Below are 16,791 nucleotides of genomic sequence, written 5' to 3'. Positions count from 1 at the left end.
TTTCGTGCGGGAAACATAAACACATAGTCGTCAGTCGTGTGGTTTTTATTAGATTTGATACGGCGCTGAAGTCTATTGGCTGTCCCAAAATCAGTACCAGACCCGGTTTCCAGACGGCAATGTGTGTGTTGTTACAAGGAATGCAAACTCATTTTATCAATGAGTGAACCACATAGAGGAATACGACATCTATCGTGAGCCAATCTGCATTCTGTTGCCTGCAAAAGCCGACGATCAGGTAAAAATTCTAAAAGCAGCGTGACTAGATATTTGCGTTAATTTCATGATACGTGTAAAACGCATTGAAAACGCCAAATTGCAGTCATAAAATATATAATATTAGTAAATCACCCAATCGAATGTTAACGTAGGTATGTGGAAAAGAACTGCAATAACAATAACAAACTATGTGCCCAAAGAGTTGTCTTTGGCATGTCGCTTTTGAAATATGACCAAAAATATCAAATTTTGGAAAAACGCCCCAAAATTTAAAACAAACACGAACCTTCCAAAATAAATATATATTAGCACTAGGCGGCCCAGTCACTACCTGCCGCTGTGATTTGAGGTAACTCATTGCTTCCCCTCTCCAGATACCGGAACTTCAAGGTCGCTCATACCCCAGCCCTTAACAAGCCTGTCAACTTATTGGAATTGCTTGGTGTGAAACAAGGGTATGATATGCCTATATTAGGAATTACTTATTACTTACTTACTGTGTACTCCACCTGTACACATCCTATGTCATATGATTTCATAAACCACCTCATACATTACTAAATAAATTCATCAGGTTTGTTGATAAACATTATAGAAGATTTCATTGAAACAAAACCAAAAATAAACTCACTGTTTGACGGTTTCGCCTATCATGGTCGATAGGCATCATCAGAATGATGGTTGCAGATCCATACTTCCGGTTGGACGTATCCCGACTGAAGAGGGTGTTTTATCAGCCAGGAGAGGATCATGGCTGATCGTTTATTTTTGGTTTTGTTTCAATGAAATCTTCTATAATGTTTATCAACAAACCTGATGAATTTATTTAGTGATTTAAGGACTACTTATGGACAAGAATCCGTGAAACAACTACGTGATTTGGAAGGAGTCGGCAAGAAAATCGCCCGACATAGAAATCATCTTGTATTCAATCTCGGTTGCAAGGAATTACACATCACTCCCCGGAGTTTACAGTTAAAGTGCCCGATAAATACAGTAAAAGCGAGAGAGATCGTGGATAAAGCAAAACAACAACTTGTTCGCGAACGCATCCGCTTGATTAATAACAAATTAGAGTCTCTAAAAGAAGAGAAATCGCGAGTAGAATCGGATTTGTTTTCCCGGTTACCAAGCAATCTAGTTGATCATGTGACCGATCATGTGAACCGGAAGTCGGAAAGTGAATTTTGCAAAACAAAATGTCGCCATACACACAAGTTGGAACGTTTACAACAACGATACCAAGAGAAGGAATACACCCGATAATGTAGAATTAGGAGGTGAACAATTGAAGAAGTGGGTGGTCAATCTTTCTAAGAAAGAACTCACGAAGCCGCAGGAGAGTGTGTTAGCTAAAGGACTCAATTTTGCGCCGTCGCCGGTGAAGCTTCCATATGAAGACTACATCGTGGCTACAGAGCAAGCATGCCGTAAGTTACCTCATAATGAGGCCACTTTACTTAGATCTGAAATGGCCGGGGCTATGCGTAGCTCAAAAACCCCCTAAATCAAATAAATCACTAGGGAAGAGAGACGTGCAATTAATGAGCTCAAGAATGAAAAATCAGTGCTTGTACTGCCGGCAGATAAAGGGAAAGCTACTGTTATCATGGAGGTGTCAGAGTATGAGGAAAAATTGTCCGCGATGTTAAATGATGACAAAACTTATGAACAGCTTTCCTCTGACCCCACGCAACGGTATAAGAGAAAGCTGGTGTCCACTCTTAGTAGACTCAAGAAAGAGGACAAAATCACGAGATCACAATATGAGCTCCTCTATCCCACAGCAGAAAACATCCCTAGAATTTACGGTACCCCGAAAATTCACAAGCCAGGCAATAAGGTCCGTCCGATCGTGGATTATACTGGCACTATTGGCTACCAGACTTCTCGCGCTCTAGCTGACATTTTAGGTCCTCTCGTAGGTGGTACTGAACATCATGTTCGTAATTCAAAGCACTTAGCGGAAAGCATGGCAGAAGTGTTCATAGAAGAGGGGAGATTTTAACTCCCATGACGTTGTCTCGTTGTTCACTAACACTCCCATAGATAAATCGCTGGAAGTTATCAAATCTCGGCTTGAGGATGACAAGACCTTGAAAAATAGAACTCTGCTCACAGTTGCTGATGTTATTGAATTATTACGTTTTGTTCTCACCACGACTTACTTCTTATTCCGCGGTAAGATATACAAACAGCGGTTCGGTGCAGCTATGGGAAGCCCCGTCTCCCCGGTGGTGACTAATCTGTACTTAGAATTTTTAGAACAACAAGCGCTGGCCTCGGCACCATTGGACTGTAGACCTACCCTTTGGAAGAGATATGTCGATGACATATTAGAAATTGTCAATAAAGAACAGGTAGACAATCTCACGGACCATCTCAATCAAAGCGACCCCACGGGAAATATAAAGTTTACATATGAGAAAGAACAAGAAGGTACCATCCCATTTTTGGACACTTTAATCGTACGGAAAGCTGATGGCTCAGTGAAGTTGTTGGTTTACAGGAAGGTCACCCACACTGACCAATACCTTAACTTCGAGTCTCACCACCCTATTCACCATAAACTTGGTGTAGTCCATACTCTACTCGATAGAATGAATAGTATTGTTACTGAGGAGGAGGATAGGAAGCAGGAAGAAGAAAAGATCAAACAAGCGCTCGGGCGCTGCGGTTACCCGGGTTGGACTTTCAAACAAGTCAAAGAAAAAATGGTGAAAAAACAGAGCAAGGCTAACACCAAGAAAGACAGTAAAAATCAGACCAAGGGACTTGTTGTGATCCCGTACGTAGAGGGACTCGCAGAGAAAGCCAACAGAATCTTCCGGAAACACGGTATAGCTACGGCTATGAAACCAAACACCACCCTCCGCAAAATGCTTGTCCATCCTAAAGATAAAATCGATCCCCTCAGCACCACCGATTGTGTATACGAGATTCCATGCGCGAACTGTAAACATTCCTATGTCGGTGAAACGGGCCGCAAATTTGAAACACAACTTAATGAACACCAAAAAGAAACTGCCAGGGTGTCCAAGACCAAAACAAACTACACTCGACAAACCCGCAAGCAATCTGCGAGTGAACAGTCAAAGTCGGCAATTGCGGATCATGCGGTCCAGCAAAACCATGTTATCAATTGGGACAATGCCAAAATCCTTCGTAAGGAAGATGATGCCAATACAAGAAGAATTAAAGAATCCATTTGGATCAGGAGACGAGGTCCGAACGTCATGAACAGAGACGAGGGGGCCCACTTCCTTAGTCACGTGTATGATCCTCTCCTGGCTGATAAAACACCCTCTTCAGTCGGGATACATCCAACCGGAAGTATGGATCTGCAACCATCATTCTGATGATGCCTATCGACCATGATAGGCGAAACCGTCAAACAGTGAGTTTATTTTTGGTTTTGTTTCAATGAAATCTTCTATAACACCTCATACATTGATTGTTATCACCTTCATGATTTCCCACCCCATTTAACATTACAGCTGCCTTAGCGATGATTGTCTTTTTAAAAGACTATTCTTTTTTTGTGTTGAACGTGGAATCGCATACGCTATACGAATTTTCCTTTCCGTACCGAGATTTGCTTATTTTGCTTCATCCCCCTTTTTCTGTTTTCTTGTCATCTGAGGTCGGATTAAAATTGTTAACAACATGCATTGCATCAAGTTATTAAAACATTTAGAATAAACAGCCTGAACGCTTTGACTAGTGAATATTATTGACTGCGTTATACCCGCTAGGTTGAGAAACAAATTATTATATACAATTTCCTTTATTATTTGTAAATCTGAAAAAACATTTCGTAGAAACCATAGATGATGATGTTGATGATGATAGTGAAGATGATTTTCCGAGTTTCAGCTCTTTGAATCGCATGCATCACAATATAGCGGAGATCTGACCAAACATGATAATACATCTCTTGCGTGCGTCTCCGTATCTATAGCTAGCTTGAGGCGTCTGAAATTACAATGGAGTGATAACTGATACTAAGATACATTTAAGGGCAGAGACTATAGAAACTTTTACCAAAGGAACATATTCTTGTTTATACCATGATATTGTTGTATCTCAATACTATCACAACTTCAGCTGTGTAACTTACCTAAAAAGTGGTTCTTTTAATTAAAAATGCAATAAATAAAGTCACTCTGCGCTTTTAGTACTGACCAGACTATAGTAATATTTTTAAATCACTCTGCGATTTTAGTACTGACCAGACTATAGTAATAATATTATGCAATACTAGCAGCTATTAATCATGCTTCAGTGGGCAAGTACTTCTAACTTTAAATGGTATTGAAATTTGTCTTGTCCGGGGGGGGGTGACTTCCATATAGCTCAGTGGCGTTATTTTCTAGGGTCTATGGTGAATATGACTGATGCGTAGTAGGCCTACATGTATGTAGGGCTGTAAAAAGCCTGTTCAGTGATTTCATCCGGAGAATGTAGAAATCCATGAATCAGCAAAATTTAGATTTTAGCACCTTGTCCAGTATCTTTGTTAGTTTCGATGTGCAAACCTTAAGCCCTGTATTAAAGACAAAGTAAGTTATTTTACATGAATCTGTAATTTCTCTACTTAGTAGAGAAATCAGCTATTATTATTATTTAATATCGGTATTTTATTTTACACATATCGTGGCCAAACGGCCAAATTACATGTAAAATTACAATTTGAACATACATATAAATATTAAACACTTTAAGAAAAATTTTAAAAGACATCAACAATTGCATATATAGGGAAAAAAGTATTAGATCAGAAAAGCACTCGGTCATATTATTGCACGCAAAATATTAATTTAACCAAAATACTATTGCACTATGAAAAACATCAAAATATACTCAAATCCAAAAATATCATGCATAGGCGCAGATCCCGGGGATGGGGGGATTTATCCCCCCCCCCCAATATTTTGCCAGGGGATGGTCCATACAGTCATCCCCCCTTTCGATGCCTGATAATGGGTTTCTGATCAAATTAACCTCATATTTGCCCATTTTAGCCCCAAAAGTGCAAATTTTCACGCGCTTCGCGCGCATTTATTCTACTTTTACACCATATTTCATCAGTTTAGCTTCAAAATACCAAAATTTTTCGAGCACTTAGCGCGCAATTGTACCATAATTGCCATATATTGTCGCTCGATTGACTATACTTCAATTTTTTTCCATCTCCATCCCCCCCATGTCAAAAAGAAATCTACGCCACTGATTAAATATGTCAAACATAATATAACAGTTGTACCAAACTATAAAAAGCAATCATGGCATTGGCAATAATGAAGAACAATCCCAAGAGGAGATTTAAAAGATTAAAAAATATGGAACGGGGCTATAATTTTATCAATACTATACTGCTTTCCTCGGTTCTTGCCAAAACGTTTTAAAATATCTAATGACAATTTTAATGATTTATCCTTCACTTTTAGGCATTTTATATAGAATTTAAATTTGTTTTACCATTTTATACTTTCTCTGGGATCAATGAATAGCCCTTAAATTAAGACCCCCTTTCGCTATCACCCAGCACATGGTTTGTCATCACCCCCACACACACACACACACTTGTTTCCCATTGGATCTATCGTTATCATGATTTAGACGCTTTTATTGTTTCATTGACAACTTTTATTATATTTATCACTGATAATGTTGCCAAAAAGTCTTTTGAAATTAGTAGGCGTCATTAGTAGATCTCATATAATATAATGAAGTGCTCCCCCGATAGCAAAATAATGACAGGCGTATGCTTAGTTTTGACATGTAAGAATACAAAATGATTTCCTGAGTTATTAATGGGGAGTTATAAGCTCCATTGCAAAGTGAAAGCAGAGCGAGGTGTGTGGATGTGGGGGGGGGCATGTGTTGTGTTTATGGCCCGGGGTTTATATTATTAGGGGCAAGCATCGAAATAAGCAGATCTGGACCAGGAACCACACATTTGGAAAAAGCGGTTCCTGGTCCTATGATTATCTAGTGAACCAGGAGGCATTTTAAAGAGCTATGAGTCATTTAATTTTTAATTATACAGGTTACATAAAAAAACCGATTTAACTAACAGAAAAAAAAAAAAAAAAAAAAAGAGGAGCCTGGTTTTGGTGTGGACCAGGAGCCAAAATGTTATGACCATTGGCTCCTGGGTGCCTGCTTATTTCGAGGCTTGGGGAGGGGTGGGTTAGGCAATTAACAGCTGCCTGATATCATTCAACATTTCTGATACTGTTACGGCTTGAAATTTAAAGGCAGCGGGACTTTCGGATGCTCTCAGGAACAACTTTTACCACCTGATGAACAATCTCAAATGCTCTAATTGGCACCAATATGACAGTATAGATTAGGCCCATGAAAGTCAATTCCGAGTTTATCGTTACTTTTTTTCAGGTTGGTGAGGTGACTTTTTCTTTTTTCATTTTTCATTATTTCATCAGATTTCATTATTGACCTAAAATGCGTGTTGATTTGAAGCCAAACTCATACATGTGATTTATAAACATGTTTTTTTTTTATATGGGTAAGGACTAGAAAAATTAGAAAAGAGCCTGGTTTCATGCTTCCAAGTTATGAATATATGTTTTACAAACAAAATATATGTTTCCAATTGCTAAAACTGGTGAAAACACTGATACTTTGAAAATAATGAATTATTTTGGCATTTTTGAAAATTTGATGCGGGTATTTTGGTTTCCAAAAAGTGACACGGGCGGGGACGATAAACTCGGAATCGACTTTCACGCGCCTTATAGGAAATATATTCTATCAGTTAATGGTTTTATAGTTTATTATTTCGGTTTACCAAAAATAAAGAAATAATATCAGCAATAACTGTAAAAAATGGAGGAAGAGGCTTACGCATCATACACTGGAACATGGAAACATTCAAACATTACAACTAGCGCACGAGATCAAATTAATGATGCTTAATCGTTATTCTTAATATATCAATATACAGGGAAAGAAGAATTACGCATCGCACACTAGCACATTTAAACATGAATTTACAAATGGAAACATAACATGCATAGGCAGATATACCAGAGAAAAAACTCCGGACATACCTGCCTGTGCGGGGACTTGAACCCCAGACCTCTCGCTTGTCGTGCGAGCGCTCTAACCACTGAGCTACACAGACTGTCCCTGATAAACAGGACTCAAGTCTGGTACTTATGGATATTAGCAGTCAAGGGTGAACAGTACAAACAACACATTACACACTAGTGTACGAGATCAATTAATGATGCTTACCCGCCAGCCTAATATAATCATACAAACAGAGGAAGAGGCTTACGCATCATACACTGGAACATGGAAACATTCAAACATTACAACTAGCGCACGAGATCAAATTAATGATGCTTAATCGTTATTCTTAATATATCAATATACAGGGGAAAGAAGAATTACGCATCGCACACTAGCACATTTAAACATGAATTTACAAATGGAAACATAACATGCATAGGCAGATATACCAGAGAAAAACTCCGGACATACCTGCCTGTGCGGGGACTTGAACCCCAGACCTCTCGCTTGTCGTGCGAGCGCTCTAACCACTGAGCTACACAGACTGTCCCTGATAAACAGGACTCAAGTCTGGTACTTATGGATATTAGCAGTCAAGGGTGAACAGTACAAACAACACATTACACACTAGTGTACGAGATCAATTAATGATGCTTACCCGCCAGCCTAATATAATCATACAAACAGAGGAAGAGGCTTACGCATCATACACTGGAACATGGAAACATTCAAACATTACAACTAGCGCACGAGATCAAATTAATGATGCTTAATCGTTATTCTTAATATATCAATATACAGGGAAAGAAGAATTACGCATCGCACACTAGCACATTTAAACATGAATTTACAAATGGAAACATAACATGCATAGGCAGATATACCAGAGAAAAAACTCCGGACATACCTGCCTGTGCGGGGACTTGAACCCCAGACCTCTCGCTTGTCGTGCGAGCGCTCTAACCACTGAGCTACACAGACTGTCCCTGATAAACAGGACTCAAGTCTGGTACTTATGGATATTAGCAGTCAAGGGTGAACAGTACAAACAACACATTACACACTAGTGTACGAGATCAATTAATGATGCTTACCCGCCAGCCTAATATAATCATACAAACAGAGGAAGAGGCTTACGCATCATACACTGGAACATGGAAACATTCAAACATTACAACTAGCGCACGAGATCAAATTAATGATGCTTAATCGTTATTCTTAATATATCAATATACAGGGAAAGAAGAATTACGCATCGCACACTAGCACATTTAAACATGAATTTACAAATGGAAACATAACATGCATAGGCAGATATACCAGAGAAAAAACTCCGGACATACCTGCCTGTGCGGGGACTTGAACCCCAGACCTCTCGCTTGTCGTGCGAGCGCTCTAACCACTGAGCTACACAGACTGTCCCTGATAAACAGGACTCAAGTCTGGTACTTATGGATATTAGCAGTCAAGGGTGAACAGTACAAACAACACATTACACACTAGTGTACGAGATCAATTAATGATGCTTACCCGCCAGCCTAATATAATCATACAAACAGAGGAAGAGGCTTACGCATCATACACTGGAACATGGAAACATTCAAACATTACAACTAGCGCACGAGATCAAATTAATGATGCTTAATCGTTATTCTTAATATATCAATATACAGGGAAAGAAGAATTACGCATCGCACACTAGCACATTTAAACATGAATTTACAAATGGAAACATAACATGCATAGGCAGATATACCAGAGAAAAAACTCCGGACATACCTGCCTGTGCGGGGACTTGAACCCCAGACCTCTCGCTTGACGTTTATGTCCATCTGAAGGATGGTTTATGTCCATCTGAAGCCAAAATAATAGGATGAATTAAAAAATAAAACGCACTATACTAATATACTATATCTTGGAGCTGTGCATAGCGATAAACTAAACCAACAAATATAATAGAAAACAACAAGAAATAATACAGTTATATAGAAAACAGTCCCAGTACATAACTCACCGATAAATTACTCTCTTATTCATTTTACATTCATTTATCTAATGTGAATTACAATGTGACGCTTATTATACGCAAGACTGAGTCCAGCTGTTACAAATTTGATAACTCAATTCAAAACTTCTGAACACAGTACATTAGGATCAAGGGCGTTGGTTCGAATCAATTGTTTGAAATCAATCAATGTGAGAAAGAATTGGGATTCCAATGCGCTCAATGCAGAGTGACTTGTATTCTGTCAGAACTGTCAACGCAAGCTATATAGTGCTGTGGTATTTTAAAGTGACTTGGAGGTGTTGTTCTGTAATAGGAATATTTTCGCCATTTTATGGAGGAGAAAAGTGCAAAAGACATTGCAAATAACGACGATCAAGGATTCTAATATATACATAGCGGAACCGGAATAGGTATGTAAACTACATACGACGTTTGAAGTAAATTCTTAATGTTCTTCATAGCAAGAACATATAAAACATTGTCAAAAAATGCAACTTCTTACAAAATCGCTATATTCTCCGATAGTCCATATTTGCATGACTTCGGCGAACACTTTTGGTTCTCGTTTAAATTCTACCAATAGCACAGTCGATCTAATGTTATCTGCGGTTAGAGGACAGTTTAGAGAACTCTTTTTGCTGGTTGTTTGGTTTAAAATCCCGATATTTTTTTAAATATCGGGATTCAAGCAGGCGATCCGTATGGTATGAAAAAGACGTTTCAAATTGTCAATGAAAGAGCTTATAAATTAAAATCACGGACATTTAGCTCAACAATAGGCATCTACATTCCAAGCGGTAACGCTTTTCAGAAACATACCCCACTTTTTTCAGCAATCGCTGAAACCTAAATGTGCAATTCCAGGCGATTTGTAAAAAATAGCGTCAGCATATTTTACTATGAATTTGGGACACCGAAACAAATGCTTGCATTGGTGCCAGACCTATTATAATGATACGATAATTAGGCCCCCAATAATGGCTTTCATTTTAGCCGTTATTTATTAAACTGAGATTTTTACTTTTTGAGAAATTAATGAATTTATCGAAAAACTTTTCGGAGAACGCTACTTTAATGAACCCATCCCTTAACAAGAACCGCACAGAAATTGGGTTATGGTGCAAAGAACTAGCGTATATGCGATTCTTCGTTGAACATGAGGACGTTGCCCTCTTCAAACCAATATTATCTTTACAACATAATCTTTGCAACATCAGTTGCTTATCATAATGCAAATCATTGGGTTTATTGAAGATGAGATTTGGTATTACCTAAAATACAATTGGCTATAGTTTTGTCAAAACGTCAAAACGAATCTTGAAATTAATTTAGATGTTCACACAATAATCGCGCATAAAAAGGTGATGTGAAATGTACAATGATAATACAAGGGAGATGAATCGCCTTTAATAAATGGCCAACTGAATGTAATATTGGGCTATTCCAGAAAATAGATGCACACCCCTTATAGAGGAGTTCGGATATCCGGACTTTTTGTCCAGTCATGACTGTTGGAAATCCAGACTTTTAAGGGCTGGGGTATGAACGTTTGGACAGTATTTATTTTGGGACATTAGAGCACATCAGACATATCGAATTGCATTCTGAATACGAAGAATGTCATTCTGATATCAAATAATTTTGATTTTTGAAATTCGCAATTTAATACACATTTTATGGCAAATCATTAAAATTGATATTTTTGATATTTAACAGTACTTGAAGTAAACTTAATAAATCTGATGATTTATACTTAAAGTGTATGTAGGTGGGATAAAAAGCCGACGATCAATTCAACATTTTGACCTTTCGTATTGAAGATATGGATTTTTTCCCAAAACACCAAACAAAAAATAAGGTCTTTTGGGAAAAAATCCATATCTTCAATATGAAAGGTCAAAATTTTCAATTGACCGTCGGCTTTTCCCTCCTGCTACATACACTTTAAGAATATATCATTAGATTTATATAATTTACTTCGAGGACTTTATATATCAAAATGTGAAAAATATCAAATTTTTATAATTTGTCATAAAATTTGTATTATATTGTGATTTTAAAAAATGAAAATTATTTGATATCAGAAAGACATGCTTCGTATTCAGAATGCAATTGATAGGTCTGAGGTGCTCTCATGTTCCACAAAAAATACTGTCGAAACGCAATAAACGCTCATTTTGGATCCCTTAAAGTGTCAAAAGGCGAAAAAATCCAGCAGAAAAATAGTTCAAAATCAGACATCCTCAATTTGAGAGCCCAATTTGGACATTTCCGTAATTTTTCCTTCATTTTATTGGATTTCCAGGCTTTTTCAAGTGACATTTGCAACTGGAATTCCAGTCGTTTTCAGAAAGCAGACTTGGAAATCCAGACATTTCTTTGATTGAAAAGTTACTCCTCTATAGGGGGTGTGCACTTATTTTCTGGAATAGCCCATTCGTGTAGCTTACAATCGCAGTATTGGAAACCTGTATAAAATCAATAGATGTACATATCAGATTGAATATTCCGTTTCTACGGCTCTTCCTCTTCGTTTCACCAAAACTTCAGGAGAGATATTCATCAAAATCGCTATTATATACGACCACTTGATTATGTATTGACGAACCTGCCAGCAGTACTTTAAAGCAGGCTGTTTGAATGTTTGAAAATGTGTTCAATCACCGCATGAATAACAGAAAGTAAAACATGTTAACATGGTTTGCAGCTAAATATCAAGTAAAATAGTTATAAAAAGTCATATTTATATTGCTTTGCTACATCGTACATAATGAAAGCGGGTTTTAAATATACAATTTGATATGTTGCATAATGTAATCAAATATAATTAGTTAATGCCAATCCACTATGCGCGACCCCGCATCGTACTCTTAATGTGATAATTTTGTGATTTAAACTCAACGATTCAAGTATCACATGAATAAATCATTTTAAAATGTAAAAAAGTAAATAAGCAAACAAACAAATAACAACAAAAACGATATCTACTTGAAATGAAATGCTCGCAACATGTATCCCATGTAATGCAAATTGGTCCCAAAAATTTGCCATGTGCAAGGATGTTTTGGCAGGCCGAGGGGGGGGGGGGGTAGCGGCCCGAGAAAGGGTGGCAAGCGATTTTAGGCGAGCCGTTTGGAAATTTTATTGCGCAGCCCGTGAGTCCACACGTGTCCGTACTGATTTGGGTTGTTGTTATTCATCGGTTCTTAGATGTAATGTTTCGATCCCGTTGTGCTCAGATTAAATTTGCTTTAACAAGCCTGTCAACTTATTGGAATTGCTTGGTGGTGTGAAACAAGGGTATGATATGCCTATATTAGGAATTACTTATTACTTACTGTGTACTCCACCTGTACACATCCTATGTCATATGATTTCATAAACCACCTCATCTACATTGATTGATATCACCTTCATGATTTCCCATTCCATTTCACATTACAGCTGCCTTAGCGATGATTGTCTTTTTAAAAGAGTATTCTTGTTTTGTGTTGAACTTGGAATCGCATACGCTATACGAATTTTCCTTTCCGTACCGGGATTTGCTTATTTTGCCCCTTTTTCTGTTTTCTTGTCATCTGAGGTCTGATTAAAATTGTTAACAACATGCATTGCATCAAGCTATTTAAACATTTAGAATAAACAGCCTGAACGCTTTGACTAGTGAATATTATTGACTGCGTTATACCCGCTAGGTTGAGAAAATTTCCTGACTATTTGTAAATCTGAAAAAACTTTTCGTAGAAACCATGTAGAGGATGATGTTGATGATTATGATATTGAAGATGATTTTCCGAGTTCCAGCTCGTTGAATCGCATACATTACAATATAGCGGAGATCTGACCAAACATGATAATACATCTCTTGCGTGCGTCTCCGTATCTATAGCTAGCTTGAGGCGTCTGAAATTACAATGGAGTGATAACTGATACTAAGATACATTTAACAAGAACCGCACAGAAATTGGGTTATGGTGTAAAGAACTAGCGTATATCAATATGCGATTCTTCGTTGAACACGAGGACGTTGCCCTCTTCAAACCAATCTTAGCTTACGTGACATCAGTTGCTTACATAGCCTAAATATGAAAATCATTAGGTTTTTCTGATGATAAGATTTGGTATTACCTAAAATACAATTGGCTATAGTTTTGTTATACGTCCATTACGATTGGGTTTTGGAAAGAACCTTCTGTTAAATCATGCATGACTCAATTACAAATCTCTAAATCCCTTTCTTCTTATCTATTGATATTTTGAATAGTGTTTATCTTTCCCTAATAGATTATGATACTAAATGAACAATCAGCTTGGGCAGTTCGCACTAGGCCCTACATCTCATAGGACAATAAAGCTATTATTTTGATTGAGCAGGAAAGATGTGATACTATATTTTTTTTATAGTAGTCTACACACAAGTAGTCTAGTTGCCGGCGTCATGTATACATAGAATGGTTTTTTTATGATGAAGACATATGAACGTACTGATCATTATGTATGATGCAAACTCATAGGTGTTGTGCGTTTGGCAATTTGGGAGGGGTGGGGGTTCAAAATGACCCCATAGGATTATAAAATCAAAATTTCAAATTGCTCAAATACCTCTTTCACATATATCAAATTATTTACATAAATAAACAAAAATAAATAAATAAATAAATAAATACATAAATAAATAAATAAATAAATAAATAAATAAATAAATAAATAAATAAATAAATAAATAAATAAATAAATAAATAAATAAACGGAAAAAATTGAACAAATTTTAGCGTAGCATTAAAATCATAAATATAACCATTGCTGGCAGGAGGACTCGAACCAACGATATTGATATTAGCAGTCCGAAAGAAATAAATATAAAATCTAAATTTTTAATTTGAATTTATTTGATAATTTTCTAACCTATATTTTCTTTAGAGCAGGGACAAATATTTCCCCTTTTATCCAATTTGACCGCTATATAAGAATCTACTTCTTTTATTACTGATTTAATTCCGCGATTTGTTCCATTAAAAGGGCATTTCGTGATCCACAGCCTCATCCCCCACTTTTCTCAAAAAAGTTGAGATTTTTATATCACTGGAAACCTCTGGCTACATAATGTTTATGTACAAAATATTTCTTGCAGATTAATTAGTTTAGCAAAGATATCGTGAAATTTGAATTTCGTTCTGGTGCACCAGAACGAAATTACAACGCATTGTCAATGGAGCAGTGTAATACACATAATCATGCATAACTCGCGAACGCAAAATCGGAATCAACTGAAATTTTGGGAATAGGTTTTTTCGTGGATATCTAATGAAAAATGACATAAATAGAGGATGCTAGGATCACGAAATACTCCTTTAAGCAATATCAAAGATTAATGTCACACATCTCACAACAGATATTTAGTTGGCTTAGTGGTCTTCCACAGTGCTGTTTAACCGGGAGGTACCGAGATCGATTCCCACCTCTGCCTGCAATTTTTTTTAAAGACTGGGAAATAATAACAGCTTAATAACCTGACATTCGTACTGCAGAAGCGGAGTTATAACTTCCGTAAAAGGGTACATTATTTTGGCGCTACATTATTTCTTTTTTGTTTCACATTGCTGGTATTAAATATCAAATGGTCATAATTGGCGGTCACTTCAAATCATCCCCAACTGAACGAGGTTCAGGAATGTCCTCTCATTGTTAATTGTTGGTTAACCCACCACTTGAGAATAAAGGACTATGAATAGGTGCAACAGGATTACCATTATCTCAAGGATATAATTCTGTTCTCCCTCCTTTTCTTACATCTTCTCTGATATGTGCTAGTGTCATTGGTTATTGTTAAAAGGCAATAAGGTGTGTAATTGCAATATTTCCTCTGAATAGGAAAGACTCTCTACATCGAACTATGGATGCTGGTGGTTCGCAATACTGTTATTTAAGAGAAGGTATCTTCCAAATCCAAATCGAAATGCAAAACGAATCTTGCAAATGATTCAGATGTTCACACAATAATCGCGCATAAAAAAGGTGATGTGAAATGTAAAATGACAATACAAGGCCGATGAATCGTGCCTTTAGTGAAATGACCGATTGAGTTTAATATTCGCGTAGCTTACAATCGCAGTATTGGAAACCTGTATAAAATCAATAGATGTACATATCAGATTGAATATTCCGTTTCTACTTGAAAAGATATCATCAGCAGCAGCGATTTCACGGCTCTTCCTCTTCGTTTCACCAAAATCTCTGGAGAGATATTCATCAAAATCGCTATTATATACGACCACTTGATTATGTATTGACGAACCTGCAAGCAGTACTTTAAAGCAGGCTGTTTGAAGGTTTGATTATGTGTTCAATCACCGCATGAATAAGACATGGTAACATGGTTTGCAGCTAAATATCAACAAAAATTGTTCTAAGAAGTCATATTTATATTGGTTTGCTACATCGTACATAATGAAAGCGGGCTTTAAATATACAATTTGATATGTTGCATAATGTAATCAAATTTAATTAGTTAATTGCCAATCTACTATGCGCGACCCCGCATCGTACTCCTAATTTGATAAATTTGTGATTTAAATAATCACATTGATATCAATAAAATCACAAGTTTTGAAGTTTGGCAAATATTTTGTTGCATAAACTAAGAATTCAACAACATTAACGTTACTATCTGCATCTGAATGATAACTGCAATTATTTTTAGCATTAGGTATTGATGGCAATGATGTGTTTAGAAAAGTATAATTGCTGTTTTGAAAAAGAGGGTAATTCGGTATAACTAAATTAAAAAACTGGTCATTGGGTATAACATTTAAAAAAAAGGGTCATCAGGTAGCAAATTTTAAGAAATGGATTAAAATTCTACTTTCTTGTTCCAAATTTGCCAAGTTGAATTATTGGAAACATTAAGGGATCCAAAATGAGCGTTTATTGCGTTTCGACAGTATTTTTTGTGGGACATGAGAGCACCTCAGACCTATCGAATTACATTCTGAATACGAAGCATGTCTTTCTGATATCAAATAATTTTCATTTTTAAAAATCACAATATAATACAAATTTTATGACAAATTATAAAAATTTGATATTTTTCAAATTTTTGATATATAACAGTCCTCGAAGTAAATTATATAAATCTAATGATATATTCTTAAAGTGTATGTAGCAGGGAGGAAAAGCCGATGGTCAATTGAAAATTTGGACCTTTCATATTGAAGATATGGATATTTTTCCCAAAAAGACCTAATTTTTTTGGTGTTTTGGGAAAAAAATCCATATCTTCAATACGAAAGGTCAAAATTGTCAATTGATCGTCGGCTTTTCATCCCACCTACATACACTTTAAGTATAAATCATCAGATTTATAAAGTTTACTTCAAGTACTGTTAAATATCAAAAATATCAATTTTAATGATTTGCCATAAAATGTGTATTAAATTGCGAATTTCAAAAATCAAAATTATTTGATATCAGAATGACATTCTTCGTATTCAGAATGCAATTCGATATGTCTGATGTGCTCTAAT

General features: G+C 36.5%; 1 protein-coding gene across 1 annotated transcript; it reads left to right on the top strand.

Moving 5' to 3' along the window:
• The first annotated feature begins 2,432 nt into the window (after positions 1-2,432).
• Positions 2,433-4,135, top strand: LOC140147505 (uncharacterized). The gene is made up of 2 exons (XM_072169286.1): positions 2,433-3,384; positions 4,041-4,135. The coding sequence occupies exons 1-2, from the start codon at positions 2,433-2,435 to the stop codon at positions 4,133-4,135; spliced, it is 1,047 nt and encodes a 348-aa protein (XP_072025387.1).
• The last annotated feature ends 12,656 nt before the right edge of the window (positions 4,136-16,791 follow it).

Source organism: Amphiura filiformis, chromosome 3, assembly GCF_039555335.1.
Source record: "Amphiura filiformis chromosome 3, Afil_fr2py, whole genome shotgun sequence".
Taxonomy (NCBI): domain Eukaryota; kingdom Metazoa; phylum Echinodermata; class Ophiuroidea; order Amphilepidida; family Amphiuridae; genus Amphiura; species Amphiura filiformis.
Note: the sequence above shows the minus strand (reverse complement) of the source record. Positions and strands in the feature narration are given on the sequence as shown.

Excerpts from the sequence above, each read along its gene's own strand:
- LOC140147505 (XM_072169286.1), top strand. The coding sequence starts at position 2,433 with ATGGGAAGCCCCGTCTCCCCGGTGGTGACTAATCTGTACTTAGAATTT. Across the intron at positions 3,385-4,040 it reads GGACAATGCCAAAATCCTTC|AAACCATAGATGATGATGTT; the intron begins GTAAGGAAGATG and ends AACATTTCGTAG.